Raw genomic sequence first — 27,400 nt, forward strand, 5'->3', positions numbered from 1 at the left:
TGAAGAACTCACACATGCTTTGAGAATATATTTCCCCTACTTCCTCTCATCTTCAGGCTGCAATTCAGCCCCTCGATCCCACTGCCCAAGGCCTTGGCAGAACCCCCAATGGAGCTAAGTATCTCAGGCAGATGGGTGTAGGATAGAATCAGAAACCCAAGTCTTCTAAGGAAAGGTATTGGCCACTAGCACATCCTCAGCCACGCGTGTCCCCTTCCCCAATAAGCCTCTTGCTTATTCTTCTAGTCAGTGGAAGGTCTTCAGGAGGAAACAGTCTGGAGCAAGTCTAGGGAGGGCTTTGCCAATTGCAAATTTGAACTGGATCCTAAAATGAATGGAGTGCCAGTGGAATTGCCTGGGGATGAAGGGTAATGTAGGAGCATCTGAGAGCAGCAGCACCAATCAGCACATGCTGGGGTGGGGTGAGTTATGGGAACAGTCTTCAGGTAGATGACAGGGAAGATGCTCATAGTAGGAAAGCAGAGGAGTGGCTGAAGAGGACATAATGGCCTGAAATTGGAAAAGGGAAAATCCAAGCTATATTGTCACCAGCATTCCTGACTAGGCCGAGGACCTGTGGGAGGAAGTGGATAATCTTCCTTATGGAGCTGTGTGTGTCTCCACCAAGGTTCCATCACTGTGGGGAGCTCATGGGAGACTGGACGTAATCCTAAGGAACTGAAAAGTTTCTGCGTTTGCACCAGAGGATAAGCATGAGCAGGATGTGACCTACAGTTGGGGCAAGAAGGTCTTTCTTCTAACCTCTTGGAATCAATATACTCCTTATACAAAGCTACAGCGCATGTTCAGGGGACAAAGTCCCCCCTGCCCCCCTAACCCCATCCATAGCTGGATGATCCCCCTTTAAGGTGGAAGTGTCCCACGTCTCTTCTGTCACCTGGCAGGCATCCTTCTTGCCCTTGCGGTAGCCGGCACAGAGCATTCTGGGAGAGATCTGGTAGTGATAGGCCTCACAGCAGATGTCCTGCTGGATCAGCTGCACATCTGCCTTCTGCAGGATGTTACTCAGTTGCCCTAGATATGGAACAAGAACAGCAGGTGAGCAGCAGCAGAGGTCCCTGCCCCTTCCTGTTATCCCCATACCATGGCCACATCTCACCTCTCCAGCTCAGGGAAAGAGCTGCCACTCGGATCACCATCTTGTCCTCCACTTGCGTCACATCTTCCCCCCTTCCCTAATCCTTACCTTAGCTTCTCAGCTTTTACTCTATCAGTTCAAGCTTCTCACTTCACACACAAGGCTCTACACAACTGGGCCCTATTCAGCATTACCCTGCACCCCTTTGCACCAGTGGGGCATGAGCGGGGTAGAGCTGTCTGGAGGATGACAATTCTTTTTTTCAGCAACTTTTGTGCTTTCAGAACTTGTTTTTGTCCCACAGTGGGCTGAAAACACGGCCTTCTGAACATCCCCATGAAAACAGAATTGTGTTGAACTGTCCAGTTTTGGATCCAAACCAGAACTTTTCAATTCAGGAAGTAGTGTGGGTACGTGGCCTGGTGGTTAGGGAGATGGGACACTCAGGTTCAAGTCCCTGTCCCGTCTGATTCAGAGCAGTGTTTTCATCCCAGAATAAGGCAGAATCTTTCTTCATCCAAACTGCTAAGTCTCCATGACTGTCCCAACCATCTCCATGAGGGGAACAGGAGACACATGGGCAATACTGTACGAGAGCAGCAGGGTTGTAGTGACCGTCTCACCAGGGGCACAAGTTAGGGCAGCCCCTGCAGTGGCTCCTGCAGCTACTGCTTGGAGGAAGTGCAAGCTGTAACCCCTGAATCTGTGTGATGGTGCCTATCCCTGCACAAGTGCAGGGCTGTATCTGGGCCCAATGTCATCCCTGCAACCAGCTCTGTTCTTCTTAGGCCTCTCACATTACTGTGTTCTGGCTCCTTTTCTTGACCTCTGCTCCACACCTTCTCTCATGCCACCCCTTGTGTTCCGAGTCTGGAACAGCTCCAGCCTTTTTGTCTGCCAAGAGAGCTCCTGCTCCTCCTGCCCACTCCTTTCACAAATCTGTCCTGCATTCATCTTCATGCCAATATTGCCCTCTCATTGTCCTGGGAATTCTTTCCTCGTGTTTCATATTTACCTGTCTACATTAAACATTAAGCTCACTGGCAGGGCACTGCAACTGAAACCTGCGATAACTGGGTTCAACACTTCCAAAGGAGTTGTACCATCAAGCTGACAACAGGTTAGAATTTGGACCCTTTTCATCAGTCAGAGAATTATAGCTATTAGATGGACAGGACCTGTCACTGTAGGCCATCTAGCCCAGTTCCCTGCCAGGATAGGAGTCTTCCTTACTATACTTTTACTAGTGCTTTCTGCAGTGTAGTTTTAAATGATCTAGGTTGAGGCGGGGTGTTACATTTTCCAAAGTCACACCTAATTTTGGGTGCCTCCATATTTGGGATGCTCCAGGTCTTGAAGCGGCCTGATTTTCAGAGGGCAGGAGCTCAGTTCTTTCTGACAATCAGGGGCACCAGCCATTTTGAAAATTTAAGCCAGAGCTTCTACTGCTTCCATTGGGAGACTATGTTGTTGTGTGTGTAATACACCGTGCACACACTCCGTAAAGAATTATAGCTACAAAAATCCTTCATGCTCCCTTCACTTGCTGACAAAGACCCTTCTCTAGGTCTTCGGACCCAATGTCTCCAGCTGAGAGCTGTCCCAGCGCAGTGCACCCAGTCCTCCCAGGATGACCCATACCGTTATGACTCTGTCTTAGGTCCTGCAACCCAGACAGTTAAAATCTCTCATCTTTTGAGGGCCTCACGCTATTGTCTTTATGCTGTGATGTTACATCAATGTGATAATTTTGCATGATGCACTATGATGATCCACTAGGGGGAGCTGGAGGGCATCTTGAGGCAAGGCCGATTATGGTAGATTGCAGTTGCATTGGGTAAAGGAGGCAAGGGCAAATCAAAGCTCTCCATTATGTTTCAAGGAGCTTGGAACTGGAACATTCTCAGACTTTTGTTTGGGGGACCCTGCGTCAGAACAAGAACATTATCCCATACTGAAGCAACCAAGTCCTGATGTGAGCCTCCTAGAATCACAACAGAAATTATTTATTTGGAAGGAGATTTGCAAAGGCACAATGAGTAATTAGCCCAACTTTGTGTGGGAGCTGGGTATCTGTCTGTCATTTGTGCCTTTGAAAAACTCCCCCCCTTATGTAGCCCCTGGAGGACAGAGGATCCTAACGAGCAGCAGACATCCTGCATGTACCTCCTTCCTTGAGAGCCCCCCATCCGGTGATCCAGCAACGGAGGCCAGGTTCAAAGAGGTGGGAGTGGGTGGGCAAGCAGATGGGCTGAATGAAAGGTGAGTTGATAACTGGGTGGTCCAGCTGGAGCAGGGCCACGTCGTAATCGTGACTGTCCTCCTCATAGTACGGGTGCAGGAGGAGGCGGCTCACCTTGAAGGACACCTCATTCTGGCTGCTGACGTTCTGAAAGTACTTGCCCAGGTAGACAGTCCAGATGGACGGGAAAGCCAATCTACTGGGGGCAAGGGGAAAAAAAGTGTGTCAGTGTTAGAGAGTCAGGTGGGGCGTGCAGCATGAAAAGGGAGAGTGAGAAATTAGGGGAAATGAAGGAGAGTGAGGAGAAGGCTGGAAAATCAGAGAGACAACGGGCAAGCAAAGGAAAGGAAGGGGACATGGAGAAAGTGAAAGCTCTGTGAAAAGGTCAGAGAGGGAGTGATATAAAAGAGGGGAAAGACATATCTGAGGGCAGGTCTACGCTGAAAATGTAGGTCGACCTAGCTACATCTCTCAGGAGTGTGAAAAATTCACACCCCTGAGAGATGTAGGTAAGCCAACCTAAGCCCCAGGGTAGATAGCGCTAAGTCTACGGAAGAATTCTTCCATTGACCTAATTAGGATTTACTTCAGTGATGGAAGAGACCCATCTGTCAGTGTAGTGTCTACACGCCAGTGGCGCAGCTCCAGCTGTAGTGTTTCTAGTGAAGACATACCCTTCGGTTGAGCAAGGGTACGTTACAAGGAGGAACAGCCCTAAATCGGAGCATAGATTAAATAGCACCTACCTCCTAATGGGAAAAGCCAAGAGAGGTGGGGATCGGAGGTGGAGCAGTGGAGATGTTTCAGTAGATTAGCTAGCATGCCTATGGGAGAGGGGAGAGCATGTTCCAGGTGGGAGAGTGAAGGGCAGACTGGAAAACACAGTGAAGAAGACTGGGGGGAAAAACTGTAAGAGGCCTATTGTTTGGACACACGGTCCCTTCCACCTCTGTGCCTTCTCCCGTGCTGCTCCTAATGCATGGGAAATACTCCCTGACAAACTCTCCAAACAGCTGCCATCTTATCCTCCATCAAATCCCTCCTTAAGATTCATCTCTGCCATGATGCCTCTGAACCCCAGCCTGCTGTTCCTGGCTGGGCACATGTCCAGCTGTGACTATTCCTCTTCCCCTTCTCTCCTTTTCTTCCTCCATACCTCTAATCCCAGTACAAAATAATAATAGTAATAAAAACAAGCCCCACTCTACACCCTACAAAACACAGAACTAGCAAAACAGTGCTAGTGCTCCACCGGATTCATTTGCTGGGCTGTTGCAGCCATTTCCTCTACCCTTCATCTGTGTGTGTCTCCGGATGGTAAGCTCCTCTGGGCAGGGATTGTCTCTCTTCAGTGCTTGCCCAAGTTCCCAGCAAAATGGGGCTCCCATTCTAATTAACACCTTTGGGTGCTACCAATATATAATTATTTACTACAAGGCACCATTAGGGAGCTGTGACATGAGTGACAGAGCTTGAGAAGACTCCCCTGGGGGAGGCTTGCAAGTCATGACTGGCCTAACACCTATCTGGTGAGGGGCCAATGTGCTGGTAGCTTGAGCTCCACCAATGCTCTTACCACATAAAGCTACGCTGGGCTTCCCCCTGTGAATCCCCATTTACTCTTTTCTCGCATGAAGGAGAAAAGTCCAATTGTGTATGTTTTTAGGGTTCATGACCGTGATGGGACCAGAGCCAAGCACAGGGTGGATGGGAGCTATGCAAGCTCCCTCCCCTCTATGCCTTCCCAGGGCACCTCAGCACCTCCCTGCTACTACAGTCCTGCCCTCATACACACACATCTCCAACAGGGCTTCCCAGGCCTGACCTCCTTGCTCCAGTTCTAAGCCACTACCATCAATCTTTCCATTCTGTGACATGGGTCCAGGTTGGTTTAGGCTGAGATCCAACTGGCTTCAATGTGAAAGCAGTCTGAACTCAGTCTCCTCCACAGCACTCTTCCTCACCATTTACCTGTCATCCTGGAAGCAGTGAGCAGCTGAGACCACCCACCGATCGGCAATCAGCGTTCCACCGCAAATATGGCTCCCGCGGACCTGCAGGCTAGCCTGCCACGGCCACTCCCCTTCTACGGAATTGGCACCACCCACAATCCGGTTCAGAGGGGCCTGCCAGCCACAGTCTAAGAAGAGGAAGACATAGCAAGTGTCTCAGGGGAGAAAGAGTAGAAGTGGCCATTGTATATCATGTCTGCCCTTCCCCTTTGTTTTACTGACTTTCCAGTCTGCCATTTACACCGTTTATACCCTTGGCCATTTACACCCTGCCTGGCACTGGCTGGAGCCATTTTATAGTATGCCAAGGCTGAGGTGACTGAAAATTCCAGTGTGAGGTTTTTCCCTATTATTAACACAGGTGAATCCTGCACTACCTTTCCCATATGCTTGAGCTCAATCAGCAGCAGTCGGGATACCCGTGCTGTAAGCTTCCTCACAGCAGTTCCCAGTCCATGCCAACTGGTGTTCTGTTAATGTGAGCTTTCTTGGAGCAGTGCCCCATTACTGGCAACCATCACTCCAGCAGTGCCAGCCAGGGCTCTGGTAGAATAAGGTTCCTCACAGCAGGGCCCAGCCCGCACCGTTCTTAACTCAAGGAGTGGGAGCTTCCCCCTGGCAGTGCCTAGGAGAGTGCCCTCCCTTCTCACTCCTCACCACAGTGCTTCTCATCAGACGAGTCCTTGCAGTCAGTGGCGGAGTCACATTGAGGGTTGGGTTTCTTCACACAGCTCCTGTCTGCACACTGGTAAGTGAAAGGCCCACAGGGGACTTCTGGAAAGATGAAGTTGGATGGGAGAGTAAAGGGGAGCGACTTGAATGAGGGTTGGAGTATTTCAGTGGAGAACATCGGGCAGCCAAAAAAACCCACATCAACCTTCTGCCTTGGAGAACCCCTAGATGGATGGGTGGGAGTTCCCTCAGTAATACCCCTGTATTAGCTGGTATGTTAAGAGAGAGAATGTTACTAGCTGTACTTTAGTGTTAGCTGGTAGTGGGGTTCTGATCTGAGACTCAGCAGAGGAATTTTATCAATAGCTTATTAGAGAGACAAGGTGGGTGAGGTAACATCTTTGATTGGACTAACGTCTCACCAACAAAAGCTGGTCCAATAAAAGCTATTACCTCACCTCCCTTGTCTCTCTGGTATCCTGGGACTGACACAGCTACAACACCACTGCATGCATTGTTAGCTGATAGGGGGAACTTTATCACTACCCAGTAGTCTCCCCTCCCTACCTTCATTGCACTGCTCCTCGTCGCTCCCATTGACGCAGTCCAGGTGTTGGTCACAGACCCTGGTGAACTCTATGCAAGTGCTGTCCTCCTGACACTGGAACTTCGCCGAGCACACTAAGACCAAAGCACCCGGAGGAAATGGGTGGGATTCAGAAAAGCAAGGCAAAGGGAAAGAGCGGGTCTCTTATACCTCAGCAATACCCACCCACTAACCACAACTGGAAACACCATGTGGCATTTGGCTAGAGGAGACAAGGACTTTGGGTGTGTCTGCTCTGCAGCTGGCACTTAGCCTCCCCATCTGGGCAGGGCAGTCAGACTGGCACTAAGGGGGCTCAAGCTATCGTGCTGCAAATAGCAGTGGCGACGTTGCGACTCCAGTGGAGACTCAGGCTGGTGCTCTGAGCTCAGAGCCAGGGGTCACATGGGCGTGAGAGCCTGAGCGGCAACATCCACACTGCTACTGTTAGCACCCGAGCTCCGCCCCGCTAGCGCCAGTCTGTCCACCCAGGCTGGGAGGCCCAAGTGGTGTGAGGGTTAAGAGACCAGCCTGTTTTGCCTCTGCAGTCCTGGCATCAAATATAGGACAAGTCATGTGTGAAGTGATTTGGGAGGAGGAGGGGAATCTCAGCCTAGTCACATATTGTGCCCATCAGACAGCCCCATTTTTGGCAAGACTGGCCACCTTTATTTAAGAGAGGCTAAGGGAGTACACGAGGATTAAGGTGTATCAGCAGAGCATCGATGTGATATAGCGAGCAGAGCACATCAGAAAGGTGCTGTGGGTCAGGACAGTAGTGCACTGGCAGAGCTATAGGAGAGGCAACATGGACTAATGCACTGAGCACAGGAAAGCAACAGAAAACGGAGAGTAGAAATGCACGGTAACTTTTCATCATGGCAAAGGTTCCAAAGAGTCAGCGATTACAAGGTCAGAAGCAGGGCCGACGCTTCCAGTAGGCGAACCTAGGCGGTCGCCTAGGGTGCCAGGATTTGGGGGATGGCATTTTGTGCGCTCCCCACGGGGCGCATGGGAGCTTCCAATGCCACTCCTGTCGCGCTGCCGAAGAAGGACCTTCTGCCAACGTGCCATGGAAAACAGCGGCAGGCAATTGAGCAGCTCAATGACTGCCGCTGTCGCCTGCGGCATTTTGGCGGAGGGTCCTTTGGCGGCACAATGGGAGTAGAACCGGAAGCTCCCGCGTGCCCCATGGGGAGCACACAAAATGCCGCCCCCTGAATTCTGCCTAGGGCGCCAGAAACTCTGGCGCCGCTCCTGGTCAGAAGAGACCATTCTGATCATCTAGTCTGACTTGCTGTGTAACACAGGCTATGAATTTCCCCCAGAGGCTCCTGCTTCAGGCCTAATAACTTGTGGCTGCGCTAGAACCTATATTTTAGAAAAATGCCCCATCTTGATTTAAAGAAGGTTAATCACAGACTCATAGAAGAGTAGGGCTGGAAGGGACTTCGAGAGGCCACCAAGTCCAGCTCCCTGTGCTGAGGCACCGACTAAACCTAGACCATCCCTGACAAGTGTTTTTTCCAGCCTGCTCTTAAAAACCTCCAGTGATGGGGATTCCACAACCTCCCTTGGAAGCCTATTCCAGAGCTTAACTATCCTTATAGATAGAAAGTTTTTCCTAATATCTAACCTCAATCTCCTTTGCTGCAGATTAAGCCCGTTACTTCTTGTCCTGCCTTGAGTGAACATGGAAAACAATTGATCACCATCCTCTGTATAACAGCCCTTAACACATCTGTAAACTGTTATCCGGTCCCCACTCTGTTTTCTTTTCTCTAAAGTTTTTTTTAACCTTTCCTCATAGGTCAGATTTTCTAAACCTTTTATCATTTTTGTTGCTCTCCTCTGGATTCTCTCCAGTTTGTCCCCACCTTTCCTAAAATGTGGCACCTAGAATTTGACCTAGTACTCCTGCTGAGGCCTCACCAGTGCCAAGTGGAGTGGGACAATTATCTCCCATGTCTTACATACAACACTCCCATTAATACACCCCATAATGATATTAGCCTTTTTTTCAGCTGCATCACATTGTTGATTGATATTCAATTTGTGAATCACCATATCCCTGTGACAGTATAAGGGATACCATTCCTCTGGGGTCAGAGGTCTGCTGCTACCTGACTGGCTGGCTGGCTAATTAGTCTCCTCTGCTGCACCTGGGAAAAGACGTGGACCGTAGCTGGCTGATCCTCATAAAAGAGGGCAGCAGGAAATGGTGAGATGGCCAGACCCTCCCAAAAGCTGAGGGACTGTGTGTCTAATTCATGGCTACTGGAGTAACTGCACAGAGGGGTTGTTCCAGAAACCAAATGGACAGGAGGGAGACTGTGTGAAGTCCTTCTATTCCTGAGGCTCTGAGGAAAGAGCCAGGAAAGTGGGTTGCGGCACTTACTGGTGTGAGGGACAGATTTGGGGAAGGGACTGCTCAGCCTGTACAGACTTTGAAGGGGTTTTTGATTTGTTAAGGCATCTTAAAATAAAAAACAACTAAACCTGCTGGAAACTGCTTCCCTGGATTCCTTGAGAGAGCTCAGATAGAATTATACCAGGGAGTGAGCTGGCTCAGCAAGAACAAAACCTGGTCTGGTAGGAGGAGGGGGCTATAGGATAGGCCCCAATCCTTGGTAAACCCTCAGATCCTTTTCAACAGTGCTACCATCTAGGCAGCTAGTTCCCATTTTGTAGTTGTGCATTTGATTTTTTTCCCCCTTCCTATGTGAAGTACTTTGCATTTGTCTTTATTGACTTTCATTTTGTTGAAATCGGACTAATTCTCCAATTCGGCAAGGTCCTTCTGAATTCTAATCCCATCCTCCAAAGCACTTGCAACCCCTCCTAGCTGCATACTTTATAAGCATACTCCCCACTCCATTATCCAAGCCATTAATGAAAATATTGAATAATACCAGATACAAGTCTGACCCCTGTGGGACCCCACTAGACACTTACCCCCAGTCTGACTGCAAACTACTGATACAGTCTTTCAATCTGTTGTGCACCCGCCATATAGTAAATTCGTAGTTCCCTAGATGAGACTGTCATGTGGGACTATGTCAAAAGCCTTACTAAAATCAAGATATACAATGTCCACAGCTTATCCACTAGGCCAGTAACCCTGTCAAAGAAAGAAATTAATTTGGTTTGGCATGATTTGTTCTTGACAAATCCATTCTGGCTATTTCTCATAATCCTATTATCCTCTAGGTGCTTACAAATTGATTGTTTAAGAATGTGTTCCAGGATCTTTCCAAGTATTGAAGTTAGGCTGACTGGTCTATAATTTCTGAGGTCCTCTTTGTTCTCCCTTTTAAAGATAAGTACTGTTTGCCTTTCTCCATCCTCTGAGACCTCACCAGCCTTCCATAAATTCTCAAAGATAATTACTAACAATTCTGAGATTACAGAACTAGCTGAAGCAGGTACCTTAGCATGAATTTCATCTGGCCCTGAGGAAGATAGTGACGTGCCCAAGGCTCCATGCTAGGACTGGTGTTTAATATATTCATTAATAACTAAGGAAAAAGAGAGCAATGAGGTGGCAACATTTGGAGCTGCTGCAAAATTATTTTGGTTAGTCAAGACTAGAGGAGACTGCAGGGAATTTCAGAGGGCTGCTCGATAGCAGATTAAACAAATTGTTAACAAATGCTCAGTAATGCATCTAGGAAGAAGAAACTTGATCTGTTTTAAATTAACTAACTGTGCAGGAAAAAGTTTTGGATGTCATCCTAGCTAGCTCATTGAAAGCTTCCATTCAGTGTACAGCCAGGCTCAAAGGGTATGTCTATATTGCATTGTACACCCAGGTCTGTGGGACCTTGGCTTGTGGACTTGGTGGTGCCAAGCCTGCGTCTGAGTGTCCACACTGCATTGTAAACCTGGGCTTACAGTTGCTGAATTAGGCCAAGTGGGCCCAATCGGCCAATTAAACTGCAAACAGCGGTGTTTTAAGCTGTGTGGGGGGAACTAATTAGAAGGAAGCTCAGCTGTGAGGGAACAGGTGGGGCTTCTATAAAGACATGAGGCCGCACAGTGTGGGGGGACAACAGGGAGGAAGCCTACATTCCCTTTCCCTGAGGTAAAGGAGAAAGAAGGGGGAGACGAAGCCAAGTAGGCAGGAGTGAGAGCAGTAAGGTGGTGGAGATGCAGACCTTGACTGTTCAGTACAGGACCCTGGACTGGAACCCAGAGTAGAGGGTGGGCCTGGGTCTCCCTACCACCCACTGCAGAGTGGTACCATTAAGGGCAGTGGATATGAAGGCTGCTGGAGTCAGTGTAGGAATGACTTGGTCTGGGCAGTAGTGTGAGGACTGCCTGATGCTGCTTGCAGAGAGATTTTAGAAAGACTACCCTCGAAGGGGGGGGACCTTAGTAAACTGGCTGGAGGGCTAAGTCCTGAAGAGGAAGCAGTAGCTCCTGGATTGAGAGAAGCACTGCAGACTGAAAGGGAGAGACGGAGTGCAACTGCAGGAAAGGGTGTTGGCCTGATGCAGCTAATATCCAGAATGGCCAGCAGGCAACGCTATCCAGCAGGGAGTAGAGCACCCTGACACAAAGCTCTAGTGAGCAAGCACTACATATATTATGGGTGGCCAAGACTGGTGTGTGTTGGTAGAGCAGCGTGGGACACCAAGGCCTAGAACAGCAGATGGGGCTGTAAGCCAGGACTGAGGTTCACTGTGGTGAGAGAGAGGAGTTGTCAGGCATGCACTGTACCAGCAGTGAGAGGGTAGTGTAATGCTGTAGGTTGGACAGTGATTTATTTGAGGAACTTGTACATCTTGATGTACGGAAACTGTTTGTTTTTCTACTGCCTCATTTTCTGGGGCCAGCTGTCTGTGGGATATGTGGCCTTGAGAGTGCACAGAGGAGCCAGGTGCATGTTCAACTTTCAGTATCACTTCCTAACAGACTGAAGCAGTGTGATTCTGGTGGACTGAAGATTCACTGCCTGTATGTAACCAGGCAAATGCCTTTGTTACTTTCACCCCCTGGTTGATGCAGTGAAGTCTCTGCGGGGTTTTCCTGTCTCCCCCAGAGATTCCCATTAGAGAGTTGGATTTGGACCATGGAGACCAATTCCTTTGTACTGGAGAGGGTTGAACTAGGCTGCAAATTGCTGAGGAGAGACAGGATAGAAATAATGGACCACTCACCACAGTTTCTCTCATCCAGTCCATTAGGACAGTCTTTAATCCCGTCACAGGCTGGGACGCACAGTCCATTGACAGAACAGAGAAACTCTCCGGGACAGGCTAAAAAAAATCACAAGGGAATGTTTAGTCCCCATTACAGGACCTCCTAAAAGCAAAACACTTGGAAGTGTGTGACTCGAAAATGTGTGACTACAAGCTTTCTTGACCTTGCCAGATCTGCAGGATGTTCACACAGTGCTTGCTATATTTCCAAAGTCCCGTGTAACGGCAGCCCCTGAATCAGTGCATACAGACCCTGGCTAGGGAATGGAGGTATTGACAGTTTGTAACTGATGCAGATCATGTGACAGGGTCCAGGAAATCAAGAGCAATCTCTCACCAGAACTCCTGGGAGCTACACTGTTATTACATCCTGCCACACCGTGCATGATGCTGGGTGGAATACTGGGATAGATTCCCTGGGGGCTGTTACAAAAGCCTGCTCGGGGACCTGAAAAAGGCGTCCCCAGGACATGCAGGGAGTATGCAGAGAGGGACAGTGTACACTGCCAAGTACTGCACAGTAAGCCCAGACTGACTTGGAGAGAGTGTGTATGCGCGCATGTGGGTGTGTGTCAGGCTTTGGCTTTCTCTCTGTCTTCCACATACATGGATTTCAAGGGAAAGCAGGAAATGACTCTCCAGGAGCCTTTGTGATTGAAACAGTCATTTCAAATTAAAATAAGCCGAGGCATCTAATTCCAAGGCCAGCTCAGTAATACAGAAGTAGAGGTGAGTCTGCCTGCAACTAGGTGTACAGTCCCTCAATACCTCTGTGAGTTGTGTATGATCAAGTGTTGAGTGCTTGAGTGTATTTGTGTGTCCATGGTTCAGAGTGATGTGTGCACATGTATTCGTGAGGGTAACGTCTGTATGTACCTATAGGTGAGCTGTATCTGGGACTTGGCATGTGTGGCTCTCAACACCTGCCAGGATCTTGAGAAAGCTGTTGGTGACTGGGTTGCAGTGAAAGATGCAAAGTACATTCTCAGTTGGTATCTCTAGGCTATAAAAAGCCCTATACTCACGATCGGATTGGTTATAGAGGCTGTAGGCAGCCTGCACTCCGGGTCCGGTTAGGGAGATCTGAGAGGTGAAGCTGATGGTGATGCCGGCAGAAGACACAACAGGAATTCGCTCAGCATAGGCTTGCAGGGTCCGCAGGCCACACAACCTGATAGAGAAGTACAGGCAGGACATCACAGAATTTGTGTGAAGGAGAAAAAATGTCCTCAAGGGGAAAGGGTGTTGGGGCAGGAAGGTTCCGTGGCAGTTGGAAATTGGGGTCTGGTCCATGAGAGAGAGAAAGAGAACCGCAAGGACTGGGATAACAGAGATGGGGAAACACCCTCTGTATGTTTTGGGGATGTAAAGTAGTGAAAGAGGAAAGAGTGGTGGTGCCCTTGGAAATGCAGGGGAAGCCAGACTTTTCAGCAGACCTGCCATTCAGCACCACATATTCTTTTCCACTGCACCAGCACTTAGCTACTTGGCTGGAACGTCCTGAGGCCAGAGCAATTCCAGAGACATCACTGGTTTTACACTAGTGTAACCAAGATCAGGGGCCAGAGAAAATGAAATGTGCAATGAAGCAGCCCTAGAGACTGATGGAGATGGAGGGAAAGAAAAGAGACCTTCTAAGGGTAAGATGGAGAGAATTTTGAAATGAAAGTGGTAGTAAACACCATTTAAAATTAGCGATAAATGTGTTTAATGGTTCTGGATGTTCCGAACTGAACAGCTTTGAAGAGAATATTATGCACTTGGTAACAAAAACCAGGCACAGGGAATTGGTGTCATGGGTGTTCTTCTGAAAACGGGCCATATTTTATACACAGTCCACTGGCCCAAATTCTGCTCTGTTATCTCGGCATAAATCCAGAATAACTCCACCTACTTTTGAAGCATTAATTCTGATTTATCCCTGTCTGGGGAAGACCAGAATTTAGGCTGTCTAATCCAATGCTATTTCTATATTGTCTTTCCTATGAACTTGTGTCCTAGATGCTTCACATGGTTAAATAAGAGTTAAAGAGAGGTTGGACTAAGGAGAAAGGAAGAAAAAAGTACATGCAAGGAAGAGATGCTGTAGTGAGGCGGCCTGGCTCCCAGCTGCCCCAGAGAGGGATGAGCCCTTATGGACGCCAAAGTGGGCGGAGCCGCAGGAGCATCTGCCCCCCCCCCCGAGGTCAAGGCTCAGGGCAGGAAGTATAAAAGACCAACCCCAGGGCTCAGAAGCTGGAGAGAGCAGATGTCCCTAGGGGAGCCTGAGACTGGTAAGTTCCTGCAGCCCCAGGTGGCCGCCCAGACTGGCCAGAGCTACCCTGCGCCCGCTACCTGGAGGAGCTGCCGGAGCTACCCTGTGCCCGCTACCCGGAAGAGCTGCCGGAGCTGCCCCCTGCCTGCTACCCGGAGCTGCCGCTCAACCCCTGCCCCGATGAACCTATGCTCCTGGACCCCCCAGAGGCCAACGCCAGGACCCAGGTAGGGCCCGAGGGAGAGTACGGAAGTAGCCTGGGGGCAGCTGACCCTAGTCTGGCTGCAGCACACCCAGAGCCAATGTCAGTGTGTTGCGGCCAGGATCCCCACTGACACAGCGGCAGGCAGCCTGCCGCTGTTAGGGCCCCGGGCTGGGACGCAGAGGAGTGAGTGGGCCTGCATCCCCCCTGCCACTCCACTCACGGGTGGCAGTCTCCCCCTCACCCCTGCGCTCAGGACCAGCAGCCTGGGCTTACCTTGCTGAACTGTTTGCTCAGCCCCTGCCTGAGGGTCTGAGCCCTAAACTGTTGTTTCTTGCCCCATGTAGTGAGGCTCCTGGCTCCCAGCTGTTCCAGAGAAGGACAAACCCCAACAGTGGATGTGTACAGATGCAAATAGAGGGGAAGTTGGTGAAATGAGACATACAAGACAGCTGTTGCTGATGACAGGCTGTGACACCCATAGTGGAGAGTCTGAGGTCATTGGAAAAACTCCCTGGCTCAGGTCCAAAGACAGAGGTGGCTGAGGTCAGGTGAGCAGCAGAGACAAGGTCTGCGAGGTAGGTTGGAAAAGGCCCATACAGGGTTTTAAAATAAGACGAGAATTTTGAACAGGCTCCTGAAATGAAAGCGGAGCCAGCTGGAGGGGTCTGAGGATGGCAGTACAGTGGCCGTGCTTCTTTGTACATGGGAGAAGGTGGGCAGCGGCAACCAGTGCATGATGGCAGTTGGGCTTAGGGAGGCCCTGGAGAAGTCTTTATAGATGGGAGTTTTTATAGGCAAAGCAGGAAGAAGCAGAGACTCAGAGGCAGATTTGTGCGGAGGAGGATTCGAGGCAGTAGCACACACAGACGCTACTGCAGAGGTGGTGATAGGCACATTTGCAAACACAGGAGGTGTGGGAGGATGGCAGGGCTGCACACAGTGGGGGAAACTAGACCGTTTGCTTTACACAGCACGAGGAAGAAGGGAAGTTGATAGCGACATTGGAGAGGTTTGGGGATATTGCCTTTGCCCAAAAGAAGCACTTCTTTCTCTAAGATGCTTTTCGGAAGGAAGGTGAGGCAAAGTCATACATTTACTTGGTCAAGCTAAGCCGTCAGTGGACAAGGAGGAGTCACTAGAGTATTGAAAAAGATATGGACAACTGAGTGCCATCAGCACAGTAGTAGCTGTTACAGTTAATGGCACAGATCAAATGACTGAGTGGGGGCAAGTAGATAGAAGTTAGAGCTGGCAAATATTTCCTAGCAGGAATCTCCTCCTTCAGACCTGGGGGCTGGCTAAACAGGAGAGGGCTGGGGGCAAATTGAGACTCATGCAGAAGTAATCTGGGGTTGGAGGTGGAGAGTGACAATCCAGCAAGAACATGAGCACACACCTTCTGTTCTGAATAATCCACTGGCCTTGAGTACATGGCAGATTATACTTCTGTCTCCTCAGTGTGTAGGCATCAAACCATAGGACAACTCCATAGTCAAGAGATGGGACCTGCATGCAGAGTGGTCCAAGAGCAGAGCTGAGGTAGCAGCAGAAAACTACATTTCCATCCAACCAAATGGGACCATCAGCATGAAATGGGCAGAATGAACACAAATGGGAGAGCAATGAATTCATACAGTGCCCAGCTGGCAAGAGGTAGGCACAGTCTACACAGGCACCAGGCCACTGCCCACCTTAATCCTGAAGTGTGGCACCCTCTGTCATTCCAGATCTGCCTCCAAGACCTCTGCCAGAGCATCTTAGTCAGAGGGTGACCAGATGTCCCGATTTTATAGGGACAGCCCCGATTTTGGGGTCTTTTTCTTATATAGGCTCCTATTACCCCCCACCCCCTGTCCCGATTTTTCACAATTGCTGTCTGGTCACCCTACTCAGTCAGTCATGTCTTCCAACGCTCCCTGCTAGACCACTCCTACCCCCCCCCGACACCTTTCCCAATGCACCCCCATCATGGAGGCTGTTCCAGCCCTAGATCCTACTCTCAGCCCTGACATGCAGGAACCCTGCTGTTTCAGTCCTGGGGCCTTGCACCTAGCTATGCCAATGCACCTCTCTCCTCATCCCTGCTACTCTAATTCTGGGTCTTGGTTGAACTGAGACAGGCTGGATTTGGAGAACAGAAGGCGACTGTCTAGTGAGTTTACTTGATAGTCACAAGTCCAGGGCAGAGCTCTAGGAGGAGAGCCACAAGAGTCAGTTCATCGGGAACCAATGCCAGAATTGGAAGTATTGTAGGGCAGTGATTCCCAGTTTTTTCCTTACAGGAAACCTCTCCCCTCAAACCTTCCTCCTATCTAGGTGGGGCTCTAGCAGGGAGTCCCTCCCATTTAGCATTACAGGAAGAGCTGGATGGCTGTGATCTCATGACCCTCTGCAGTAGGGCCTGCAGAGATGAAACTGCCTGGCACTCAGCCCCTCTGTGCCACTTGAGTCTGAATGGAGAGGGCATTGCCACAGAGCAGTGGTGAAGGGGAAAGGATGCTCTTGAGTTCTGTTCAAAGTCACTACTGGGGAAAGGTTTGGCTAGGGAAAGCAGAGGGGCTGGGGGGCTCACCATCATGAGCCAGGTGCACTGTGTGTTGGGCGAGTAGTAGCTCGGGTAGTGTGGAGTGTTGATCTTCCCCTGCAGTTCCAGGCCTCCCTGCAGTGTTAGATTCACCTGGCAATCTGAAAACAGACAACAGCCCCCCGCCCCCACCACGTCAGCTGGGAAAACTGGATCCTCGCCTGCTGCAGAAAAAAGGGACTTGCCCCACCCTCCAGAGAACGGGGGAAGGCGCAGGCTACATGTTTGCTAGAGACACATGAAGCTGCTTGCTGTGCTCACGGTCTGTGTTCTCTGTGGGATCAACATCATGCTTTTCCAGCTGGGTTTGCTGGGAGCACCAGAAACATCCCAGGGGAGCTACTTCCTGACAAGGGGGCACCTCAGAGGCAGACAGCTGAGAGAGTCAACTGCAGGTGTGGATGCCTGCTTGGCCTACTATATTGCTATGCCACAGGGTGTACACGCCGGGAAGAGCTGGGGATGGTAGGGTGAAGGATCATAGTGCAGGAGATACCAAGAGACCAGAGCTAGAGAAAAGGGCAGCGGGTACAGCTCAAAAATGAGTAAGTGGCTGAAAAAGAGGAAAGCCCAACTGAGAGAGGCTACACGCTGTGCTCTCATGAGCTAAGCAGGAGTCAAGCCTGGCTTGTACTAGCATGGGAGACCGTCAGAGAAGTGTCCAAAGCAGTGGTGCTGCTGTAACAGACAGTGCTCTTCCCTCTGACTCAGTGCCATTGCTCCAGCCTGGCATTAGGGGTTACGGAGACATTAGTGTTGTCTGCTGTTAGTTGACTTGGACAACTCTTGCTCTGACCACTCCTGGTTGTTAAAGATCCCATGGCATTTTGTGCAAAGTAAGGTTGTTAATCTCCTTCTCCTGGCCAATTTCCAATAGGAGGCCATTCTACTGACCTAAATTCCTCTGTGGCTTTAGCTGAATGCAGGACTCCTCACTTCTATCTATCTCCGTCCTTTTTTTGGCTGCCATCACTGGAGCATGTAAATGCTGCACAATCTTTAATGAATTCCTATCCCAAACCGTTGTGTGGTGTTTTTATGCGAAACAGCTGCAATGCTCCATCTCAGTGGGAGTGCCTGGTGCTGGTGGGTGAAGTGACCTGTAGAATACGTGTGAGGCTAATTGACAAGGGATCTGCACTATGTGAGCTCTCCTAGCTCCTTCATTCTCCACACTTTCCCTCCAGCCTTCCTCACCTTCAGATGGCACAGCCTGGGCAGTGAGGATGAAAGGATCGTAGTAGCTGTACATCGCTTTCTTCCATACCACGGACATGACATGACCCGAAGAAAGAACTTCCACCATGGGCTCCTGACGGCTGCAGCCATAGAATCTGAGAGGAAAGAGATAGCGGGAAGTGTGAAAGAGAGTGGGAATGAGGAAAGGAGGTGAGAAAAGGAGAGGAGCGAAGTGGTGGCAAGAGACGGGGAGAGAGAAAAAAGAGGGGGTGAAGTTATTCAGACCTTTAACTTCAGTATGTTGCTAGACACTACGGCCTAAATCCTCAAAGGTGTTTAGGCTTCTGACTTTCATCAAAACCAATGGATATTAGGAGCCTAAATACCTTTGAAGCTCTGGGACTAGTAACCAAATCAAGGAATAGCATGGAGAAAAGGGTGAGCATGTCCCCACCCCTTGTCAGGACCTTCATCTTATCTCACACCAGACCACCTTCATGAGGACTCTGAGACCACAGAGTACCTCTTGTGATGCTACACCACATATTCTTTATAGAGATATGCTTATGATATGAATATGACATAACTAAGATGTATTTTATGCAAGATGGGTCATGTGAGGTATCATTGGAAAGGTTATGATTTACTGTATATGACTGTCCTATTTGTATGCATATATCATTTCTGCATCTGAAGTTAGGAATATTGACTATAACAAGTACAACTGTGTTTACACTTGGGGAATGTCCACCAGACAATGTGCAATCAGCCTGGATGGGTCATTAGGAAGGACAATAGGACTTTAAAAATACTAATCTCCCTCCTTCCTGAGAAGTTTCCTGGGATGCTGCTTTGACACTGCAGGGTCATGTGATCATGTCACCTGATACTGGACACCATCTTGGACTGCTGGTATTTTTCCACTAGGCGGGGGTGGGGGTCAAACTGGGAAACAAAGGATTCCTGCCATATGCAAATCCTATTTAAGGCTGGCAAGTGAGTTAATCTTGGTTCTTCTTCACTGCATCCCTGCCCGAGAAGGAAGACTGCTGAAAACACCTGGAGAATCAAAGGAACTAAGCTGTGGGGGCAGGGCATGCAGGTAAGAAAAGTCTAGCGTGTGAGAGGAATACCCGGAGATTTAAGCTGCAAGCAGTGCAGTTTACCTTCAAGAAACTCTGCAACCAGCATAAAACAATATTTAGGGTGAGAATGTGCTACTGTTAACTAGTTGTTTTAGTGTATTAAGCTTAGGTTGCTGTGTTATGTTTTGTTTGCTCAGTAATCTGCTTTGATCTGTTTGCTATCCCTTTTAATAACCCAAAATCTACCTTTTATAGTTAATAAACTTGTATTTTTTGTTTTTTCTATAAGCACTTTGTGTAATTCATAACTGGGAGGCCAAAAAGCTGTGCATATCTTCCTCCACACTGAGAGGGGGAGTGAATGTCATGATTTACGCTGTACAGATCTCTATCCAGCACAAGACAGTGTAATTTTGGGTTTACACTCCAGAGGATGTGTGCACCTGAGTGCTGGGAAATCCCTGAACTGAACTTTCCTACACAGAGCTCTGATCTGTGTCTCTTTGCAGCTGGGTGTGTCCCTACCTGTGTGTGTGTGCAGCAGGACAGGGTGAGGGAGCCCAGGCTGGTGGTATGGGTGAACTCAGTGGAACCCCAGTACATCAGGTGGCACCGCAGAAGGAGGACCAACCCATCACACCCCTCATCCATAAATCAGTCATTTTAGAGCCTTCAGGAAACCCTGTTCTCCCTCTAACCTTAATATGGTCCAGACCCTATTCCTAAGGAACCTTAGTCAGATCTTCAGCTGGTGTAAAATCAGCAGAGTTACACTGAAGTCAGTGCAGTTACACCAATTATAGTAGCTAAGGATCTGTCCAAGGATCCTCTTATAAGGTTCCTGACCCTAAGATCTGGGCTGCTCTGAGGAGGAGTCCTATATCAAGTGATGTTCTCATGAAGCTCCTTGGTCTCTGAAGCACAATCTCTTGTTCCACTACCACTGTCACTGTGGAGTTGCTGTTCTTATTCATCTGAACACTTCAACTAGTTGAACTTTTTTTTTTACTAAACTGAAGGGTTGCCTCCCTAATATCCCACAGCAGTGAGCTCTACAGGTGAGTTAGTGTACTGTGAGAAATGGTAAGTAGCACCAACTGACTCACCTTCTTCCTACCAATTGCTATATTTTATATCACTGTCGTATGAAAGCTACCTACGAGGTGATGAGACGGTTCTCCAGTGGCCCAGCCGCATCATACATGGCCAGCCGGTCCCTGCACTCCGGGAGGGTCCACTCCAGACGTAGTTTGATCATGTGGCCTTTGGGACCACGGAGGTGCCAAAGACAACTGGAGGCCAAGTAGTCAGGGCCCTTCAGCCTGAGGACTTCCTCTGCCCTGATGTGGCTGTACCTGTAGCAACCTGAATCCATGAGACAAACAGAACCACAGAGTGCTGTTAGCTGAGCGTAAGGGAAGGGGCTCTTGCCAGCAAGATACCCTAATGATGACCAATGTAAGCCACGACTACAGGGTTAGGTTCTATGTTAGCCCAGTTCCTCCCAGTGATCTCACTTTACTTTCACACTTTACCCTAGTTCCTCCCAGTAACACCAGTCCCCTCTCACTAGCCTACTCCAAGTTAATTATCGCCTTCTTCTAGGCAGACTCTCATTCTCATATTTCTCTTCTCTTTGACCTATTTTCCTTGTTCCTGGCCCCATCCTCCACTTACTGTGTATCCTACTTAGAGCACACACTGCTTGTTCTCCGAATGACACTTCTAATTCTCTTTGGGTTGGCAGCTCTGAATGGGGACTGTAAGTGAAGGGAAGAGTGAGTTTCCAAGTGCATACCATGCATGCACACACAGAGCCTGAGCACAAATGGCCAGCTATTAGCTAGAGAGTTTGTGACACCGGGTTAAATGTTCAAAAGCACCTATGTGTCTTAGGCACCTTAGCCCAGATCCTCAAAGATATTTCAGTGCCTAACTTCCATTGAGATAAATACTGAACACCTCTGAGGATCTGAAAGTCAATGTGATTTAGACTGCTAAGTCACAGTGATGTTTTTGAAAGTGTTATTCGCTGTGTGCAGCATCTGTGCTTCATGAATACAATCCTCTTCCTCTCATTTTCCTTGATCTCACATCTCAGGACAGTAAACAATAATTCTGATCCCTCACCAAATCCCCCCAAACAAAATGAACTCAAAAACCAAGGGAAAGGATGGCCTACCCAGAGTGGATTTCAGCACTACTATGTCTTTCACACTGGATTCTGTTGGAAAGGAAATATATAAAAGAAAGAAAAAAACCATAAGAATCTGTAGTACCTAAAATCTAAGTTGCAGGATGGGCCCCTCTCCTCCTTTCTGTGCCCAGTGGTCCCCCGATCAAGCACTACCCTGGGTGCCTTCATTCCTTACTATGCCTGTTATCAAGATCTTCCTTGGTCACCTCCTTTATCTCCCATTCCTCCTATCCTTGTTCAACCTATCCTGGGCCCTGTCCCTCTTACCCAGGATGCCCCAACCTGCCAGGAGCCTCTCTCCTTCTTTGTTTGGCCATCATCTGGTCCTCTCCCAGGCATATTCTCTTCTTCCCACCCAAGTCAGTGATTAACCTAGGCCCCCATTCTTTATCCACACCCCAAGTGGCCTTAGGCCCTTCCCCTCCTAACCATGCTCATTGTCAAGCACTAGCACCCCAGGGAAGTGCCTTGCTTCCCATGCCTCCCAAGGTTCTACCCTGGCTATCTGCCTGCGACCCAACCCACTTTCCTCCTTTCTTCTCTCTTACTCTAGATGGAAAGAAAGTCCCTTGGGATGAGCAGAGATGTGGAGATAGAAGGATCCAAATCCCAAAGGGGATTGGGCTCTTCTCACTCAGGGCCTCAGGGAGGGGGGATTCTTTCCAGTGACTTCAGTGGGCTTTGTATCTGCTGTCAAAGGGGGTTATGAAGGGAAAAAAATAAGTGAAAATGTGAGGATAACAGGGAGGATTGGTACAAGTGACCACAAGGTATGTGAGTTTGGCACAGTGAATAACTAGGTTAACAGAATACTATGGTCCAAAGGGATTCTTTCACAAGAAAATCAGTTATGGGGAATTAAGAAAATTGGGGCCCTCTTCTTCCTGTTGCATGATATGAATAACTTCCATTGAAAACAGTGGGAGTTTCTTGTAATCTCTGAGAGACAGGGATGGAGAGAGGACAAAGCCCCCAGTGAGTGATGTCCAGTAGATGGAATATTGAACTGCTCTATAAAATGTCCCTTTAAAAAAGGAACATAAAGAGAGGACAATCCACAAACCTGTTTAAAAAAATAGTGTCAGATTGTGGTTGGCCCATTTAGGGGAGTTGGGCCCAGCCCCACCTGTGACTGATCAGCTCCCTCCCAGCTCATGCTAAGAGGCAGTGATCAGGTGATAGTTTGTAGATCACCTGGTCCTCATAAAGGCCAGCAAGAGCTTTGTTGAGTGGAGGGCTGCTGGTGGGTGGGAAGATTGTGGTTTCAGGAGTTCCTAGGGCAAGGGAAAGAGGCCAGGTTATAGATTCATAGACTCTAGGACTGGAAGGAACCTTGAGAGGTCATCGAGTCCAGTCCTCTGCCCTCATGGCAGGACCAAATACTGTCTAGACCATCCCTGATAGATATTTATGATTATGATATATGATTCCTAGGCAGATGGCCTCCTGAGGGTAATTCTATAGGGAATAGATTGGCTCCTAAAGAAGACCTTGAGTCAGGGTGAAAGAATGTGGTTGATATTTTTGAACCTGTGTTAAATAGATTTTATTCTGGAGAAATAAAAATGAGTTCCTGAAAGAAAAGGGGCTGAAATCCAGTGGCTAGAGAGAGATTGCGGGCTTACAAATAGCTATGAGTAAAAAAGTGAGGGAAGACTTGGAAGATCTGACCACATACAAATCAGTGGGTTGATAAAATAGGCACCCTATGATAAAGAGAGGCAGCTAACAAATTTAGTAATATTAAGAGTCTTCACATAGGAGCATTTGGCTGAGGATTTTAAAACACTTTACTGCTGTCAATTAATTACACCTCAACAAGCTGTGAGGTTGGAAAGTGTAAAGGAATTGTTAGCTAACATTTTATTCCCACTTTACAAATGGCTAAACAAAGACACAGATTAAGTGATTTGCCAAGGGAGTGTCTGTCCCAGGGATAGAATCCTGGGGTCCTGATTTTTGCCCCCTGTTCTAGGCGCTAGACATACTTCTTCCCAAACTCAAATCTTACTCAATTACAGACATTTACTTTTGAAATGTCATGGAGAAACAGGGAAACCCCAATAGATCATGATGGCCTTAGAATTGAGCAAATCTAACTTTAGACCCTAATAAAATAATGAACAAATGTGACGGGAATGAGAGGGAAAAAATGGAAACCTTTAGAAGATAATGGGACTGACAAACTTGATTGCTTTTTTTGATAGAATTACTAAATTAGTGGATAAAGGGAAAGCGGAAGATGCAATATAGCTTGATTTTTAGTGAATCATTAGGCATGTGTTTCATGAAATCTTAATTTAAATTGGCTTGAATGTGACCACTGTCACATACAGTGCACCAGAAACTGAAGAGCTGCAAATAAAAAATAATTACAAATGGCAATTTATTAAATAGAGAGAGGTGTTCAATGGGACGTTAGGTTTGGTCTTATTTAACATCTTCATTAATGATCTGGAAGAGGGAGTAAAAAGCATTTTAATGACATTCCCCAATACTAAATTAAATAACAGCTATGCGAACAGAGAGAAAAGGACCTTGTGAAGTGAGAAATAGGGTAGGGATATACCAAAATAAGATTAATCTGGGTAAAATGCCAGATAATATATCTAGGCGGAAATGGTTGGAAACATGCTATTTAATGAGAAACTTGGAATTGGCAATAGTGAAAGAGACCCCGGGAGTAACAACAATAGCAAATTAGAGATGAGTTTGCAATGTAATAGGGCAAAATTTAAACAAACAAACAAACACAGTCATTGTGGGCTCTATGCCCACAGAGGTATCGCATCACAGAGCAAGGAGGGAGCAATCACACCATGGGCCTGATCCAAACCCCAGTGCCATTGATGGCATTTTTTTTCCCACTGACTTAATGGACTTTGGATCAAGGCCTAAAAAAGACCTGAAATATCAAGGGTAGTTGCTAGGCCCTCCCAGGACCCTTTAACAAGCCATGATCTCTATTTTGTGCACTGATTTAAAAAAAAATATTGAAGTCAATATAAGGAATTGAAATGATGGAAATATGACAAGCATCATGAAGCAGAAACAATTGTAATCTAAGTATGTTGCATTCAGTTCTGTTCTCAGTCTATCGGAGAGTAGAATAGTCTCCCGAGGAACGTCATGGAAGCCCGGTTGCTTGGGACATTGGAGTAAAGCTACAAAGCATATAGTGCAAGGAACAACTCTGTGTTTGCCAAAGCTGAAGGAGGAGGCAGAGGAAAGGACAAGATGCTATCGAGTCAGTTACTGCCATCTCTTACTCCATGAGTCTATAATTCTTCAGGGGAATAACCAAACTTCATGAAAAGTGTGTCCTGTATAAGGAGGAAACACTTGTAATTCATTCCCCTGTCCTGTTCTGTCTTCTGCCTTTCCCTCTAGCATACACTCTACCCTTCCCCTATTTTTCCTCTTATCCTCTTTCCTCTCCCCTCTTTAACACACTCCTCTCCTCCTTTCCTCTCGCCTTCCCTTTCAGTAATGCCATTCAGTCTAGCCTCTCAGCCTGCCTGCAGCAACTTATAGGCCTCAGCCCCTAATCCTGAAAGTTTAGGTCACACTTGGGTGGCTGATACTCACCCAGCAGAACCAGAGAGTCTGGATCAACCTTGTACTCTGTCTGGTAGGAGAAGCGGCTTGTACCATTGGCACTGGAGAGAAGCTCTCTGCAGAGAGTCATGTTCACCCTCTCAGCAGTCATCTCCTTGTGCTGACTCTCGGGGACTTGAAGGGCGAACCAGAAGAAGAAGATCAGGGACCCCTCCCTAGCAGGGAGATATCACATTAATTTCCTTCATCCTTTTTCATTTCAAGTGAGTTCAGCACTGGTGAGAGTCACCTCACTGGCAACCTTGGAGACAGATGTCCTCCTCTCTTTAGCTGCAAAGCAGACACATCAGTGCCAACGTCCCAAAGCACACTGCCCCACCAATGTGCCTCAGCCCCGACCTAGAGAGACCACCTTTAGTGGAAAAGAAGAGCCAGTGGGTCCATGGTCCATTCAATAGTTGGTCTTTCTGCTGAGTAAGCCATCTTGTGCCACTGGTAATGGGTTTAATGATCTGGACACCTGCCCATAAGAAACTAAAATTAGATCATTAAACTTTTTTATAATCCACTTGAATGTGCTTCAGGTGGAAATGACTTGTGGCCACTGCTGACATAGATTGGAAATGTTGACCTTTAAGGCTCCATGTCCCATCTCCCAGTAGTGACAAGTGACTGATGCTAGACTCTGTTCAGCTGATCAGAATGAGCCTTTAATCCTGTGCAGGGACCACTGATACAGTGTAGGAGATCACAACCACAGTAGTTTGTCAGCTGAATGACAGAGAAAATGGACCGAGCTGGGGAGTGACTGTAGGCCTGAGTGAAAAAACATGAATGAAACATTTTCCTGCTTGAAAATGGTTTTTTTTTCTGAAATAGAAATTTTCTGTGGGCAAAGATTGCTGTTGACGTAATTTGCCATTGCGAAAATCAAAACAAAATGTTGGGATCATGTTGACACTAATCTCCACATCTGCCCTAGTCACCACAGTGCCCTGAGGCAGCTGTAGTTCCAGGTCCCTCCTACTCCACTTCTCCCTTATGGGCCCTGCCCCGTGCAGAACTACATCTCCCAGGATGCACAATGGTCTTTGTGGCATTTCATTTTGTGTTGACAGTAAAAAATGAAACATTTCTATTCAAGAATGTCAAAACAGTCTTTCAATAGAAAGTGCTGAGACTAAACCTTTTGACATTTCCTAATTAATTTTTTTCTGGACTTTTCATTCCATAAGAAGTTTTGATATTTTGACTTTTCATCTCAGTTGGGGCTGAAAACAAACATTGAATTATTGGAATTTCCTGTGGAATGGAAATTCCATTTTTCAATCAGTTTTAGTCCAGAGCCCATGTGGAGTAAGAATGGAGGTTGCAGCAGCTCTTATCAGATGAACAGATGGCTATTGAACAAGATCACAACTTAACTGTAACTTTCACATAGGACAGGAGAGACAGAGTCTTGAAAAGCAAACAAATGTGGATGTAACACTCACCCGAAGGCATATACTGTGCTGGAGTTGTAATATGGATCCAGGTCTGTGACACGAATAAGTTCCCTCAGCTGTAATAAGAATGCCACTGATAACTAGCCAGCAAGAGTACAACAGCAAACTTCCCATGGAACCCACCCAGTGCTACAGCCCCCTGTTTTGGTATAACTCACCTAGTCTTCCATTCACAGAAGCACCTCTGGCCCTTTCCCCCACTCAGCCTCAGCCCCCACACATGAAACCACCCTCACCATCTTCTGTAGCTTTGCTGACTCAGTCCAGAAGGCTCTGGATTCTGGCCGTCCAAGGTCCAGGGAGTACTGACAATTGAGGATCCGGAGGCTGCCGGAGTAGAACTGCAGGACGGTTGATTCCAAGTGTCGTGGTCTGTAGTCTGACAACAAAAGACACAGGCAGATTAACCCATGGATGTGAAGGACAGAGGGTTCTTTGGATGGGTGAGGGAACTTAGCTAGCTCCCTAGGGAATCAGCGCACAGATGGTTGACCCATGGCGACCCATCCAGGAGTCACCGATTCTCTTTGTCATCTAAATCGGCTTCCTCCTTGCCAGGACACATGAGCACCAGCATAAAGAACAAAACACCTTAGAACTGTTACCTAGGAAATACCAGGTCAGCACTCCAGCTCCAGCCAACAGCACAAGGACTATCCAGAGTGGTGCATAGCGCAGGCAGTCGCGAGCCTTGCTTTTGGGTTCATCCTCAGATGGGGTGTTTGCATCTTCCTCAGCCTCCATCATGGGCATCTAGTCAGGCAGCAGACCAAGGATCAGGCTGTATTATCTTCGCATCCCTTGCTCCCTTCCTATGTGTCCTTTGTCATCTATATGCTTCTCGTCCTATTTGTACATCCCCTTGTTATCTATGCATAGGGCCCTATCAAATTCATGGTCATGAAAATCACGTCACAGACTGTGAAATTTGGTCTTTTCTGAGCTTTTACTCTCTACTACACAGATTTCATGGAGGAGACCAACATTTCTCAAATTGGGGGTCCTGACCCAAAAGGGA

General features: G+C 48.0%; 2 protein-coding genes and 1 long non-coding RNA gene across 3 annotated transcripts in view; 2 read left to right on the forward strand and 1 right to left on the reverse strand.

Moving 5' to 3' along the window:
- The window catches only part of KCTD17 (potassium channel tetramerization domain containing 17), a 26,630-nt gene extending 12,778 nt beyond the window's left edge, over positions 1 to 13,852 (forward strand). The window contains exon 6 of the mRNA XM_030545700.1: positions 13,817 to 13,852. Within this exon, the coding sequence (XP_030401560.1) occupies positions 13,817 to 13,837 (21 nt within the window). The 3' untranslated portion in view covers positions 13,838 to 13,852. The remainder of the gene's footprint in view (positions 1 to 13,816) is intronic.
- Positions 1 to 27,135, reverse strand: part of TMPRSS6 (transmembrane serine protease 6) — a 27,882-nt gene extending 747 nt beyond the window's left edge. Inside the window, exons 1-16 of the mRNA XM_030545666.1 lie at positions 26,988 to 27,135; positions 26,619 to 26,761; positions 26,371 to 26,438; positions 24,908 to 25,092; positions 21,305 to 21,346; positions 20,283 to 20,487; positions 18,056 to 18,192; positions 16,847 to 16,959; positions 15,671 to 15,780; positions 12,841 to 12,986; positions 11,774 to 11,872; positions 6,593 to 6,706; positions 6,011 to 6,127; positions 5,313 to 5,481; positions 3,266 to 3,540; positions 899 to 1,035 (exon numbers count right to left, since the gene is read on the reverse strand). Of these exons, the coding sequence (XP_030401526.1) occupies positions 899 to 1,035; positions 3,266 to 3,540; positions 5,313 to 5,481; positions 6,011 to 6,127; positions 6,593 to 6,706; positions 11,774 to 11,872; positions 12,841 to 12,986; positions 15,671 to 15,780; positions 16,847 to 16,959; positions 18,056 to 18,192; positions 20,283 to 20,487; positions 21,305 to 21,346; positions 24,908 to 25,092; positions 26,371 to 26,438; positions 26,619 to 26,761; positions 26,988 to 27,135 (2,208 nt within the window). The remainder of the gene's footprint in view (positions 1 to 898; positions 1,036 to 3,265; positions 3,541 to 5,312; positions 5,482 to 6,010; positions 6,128 to 6,592; positions 6,707 to 11,773; positions 11,873 to 12,840; positions 12,987 to 15,670; positions 15,781 to 16,846; positions 16,960 to 18,055; positions 18,193 to 20,282; positions 20,488 to 21,304; positions 21,347 to 24,907; positions 25,093 to 26,370; positions 26,439 to 26,618; positions 26,762 to 26,987) is intronic.
- LOC115642244 lies at positions 14,124 to 18,664 on the forward strand. Its single transcript, XR_003998180.1, has 4 exons — positions 14,124 to 14,296; positions 14,619 to 14,849; positions 15,733 to 15,927; positions 18,046 to 18,664. It is a non-coding gene; the product is annotated as an uncharacterized LOC115642244 (long non-coding RNA).
- Positions 27,136 to 27,400: the final 265 nt, after the last annotated feature.

The sequence above is a fragment of the Gopherus evgoodei genome, chromosome 1 (assembly GCF_007399415.2).
Source record: "Gopherus evgoodei ecotype Sinaloan lineage chromosome 1, rGopEvg1_v1.p, whole genome shotgun sequence".
Lineage (NCBI taxonomy): Eukaryota > Metazoa > Chordata > Testudines > Testudinidae > Gopherus > Gopherus evgoodei.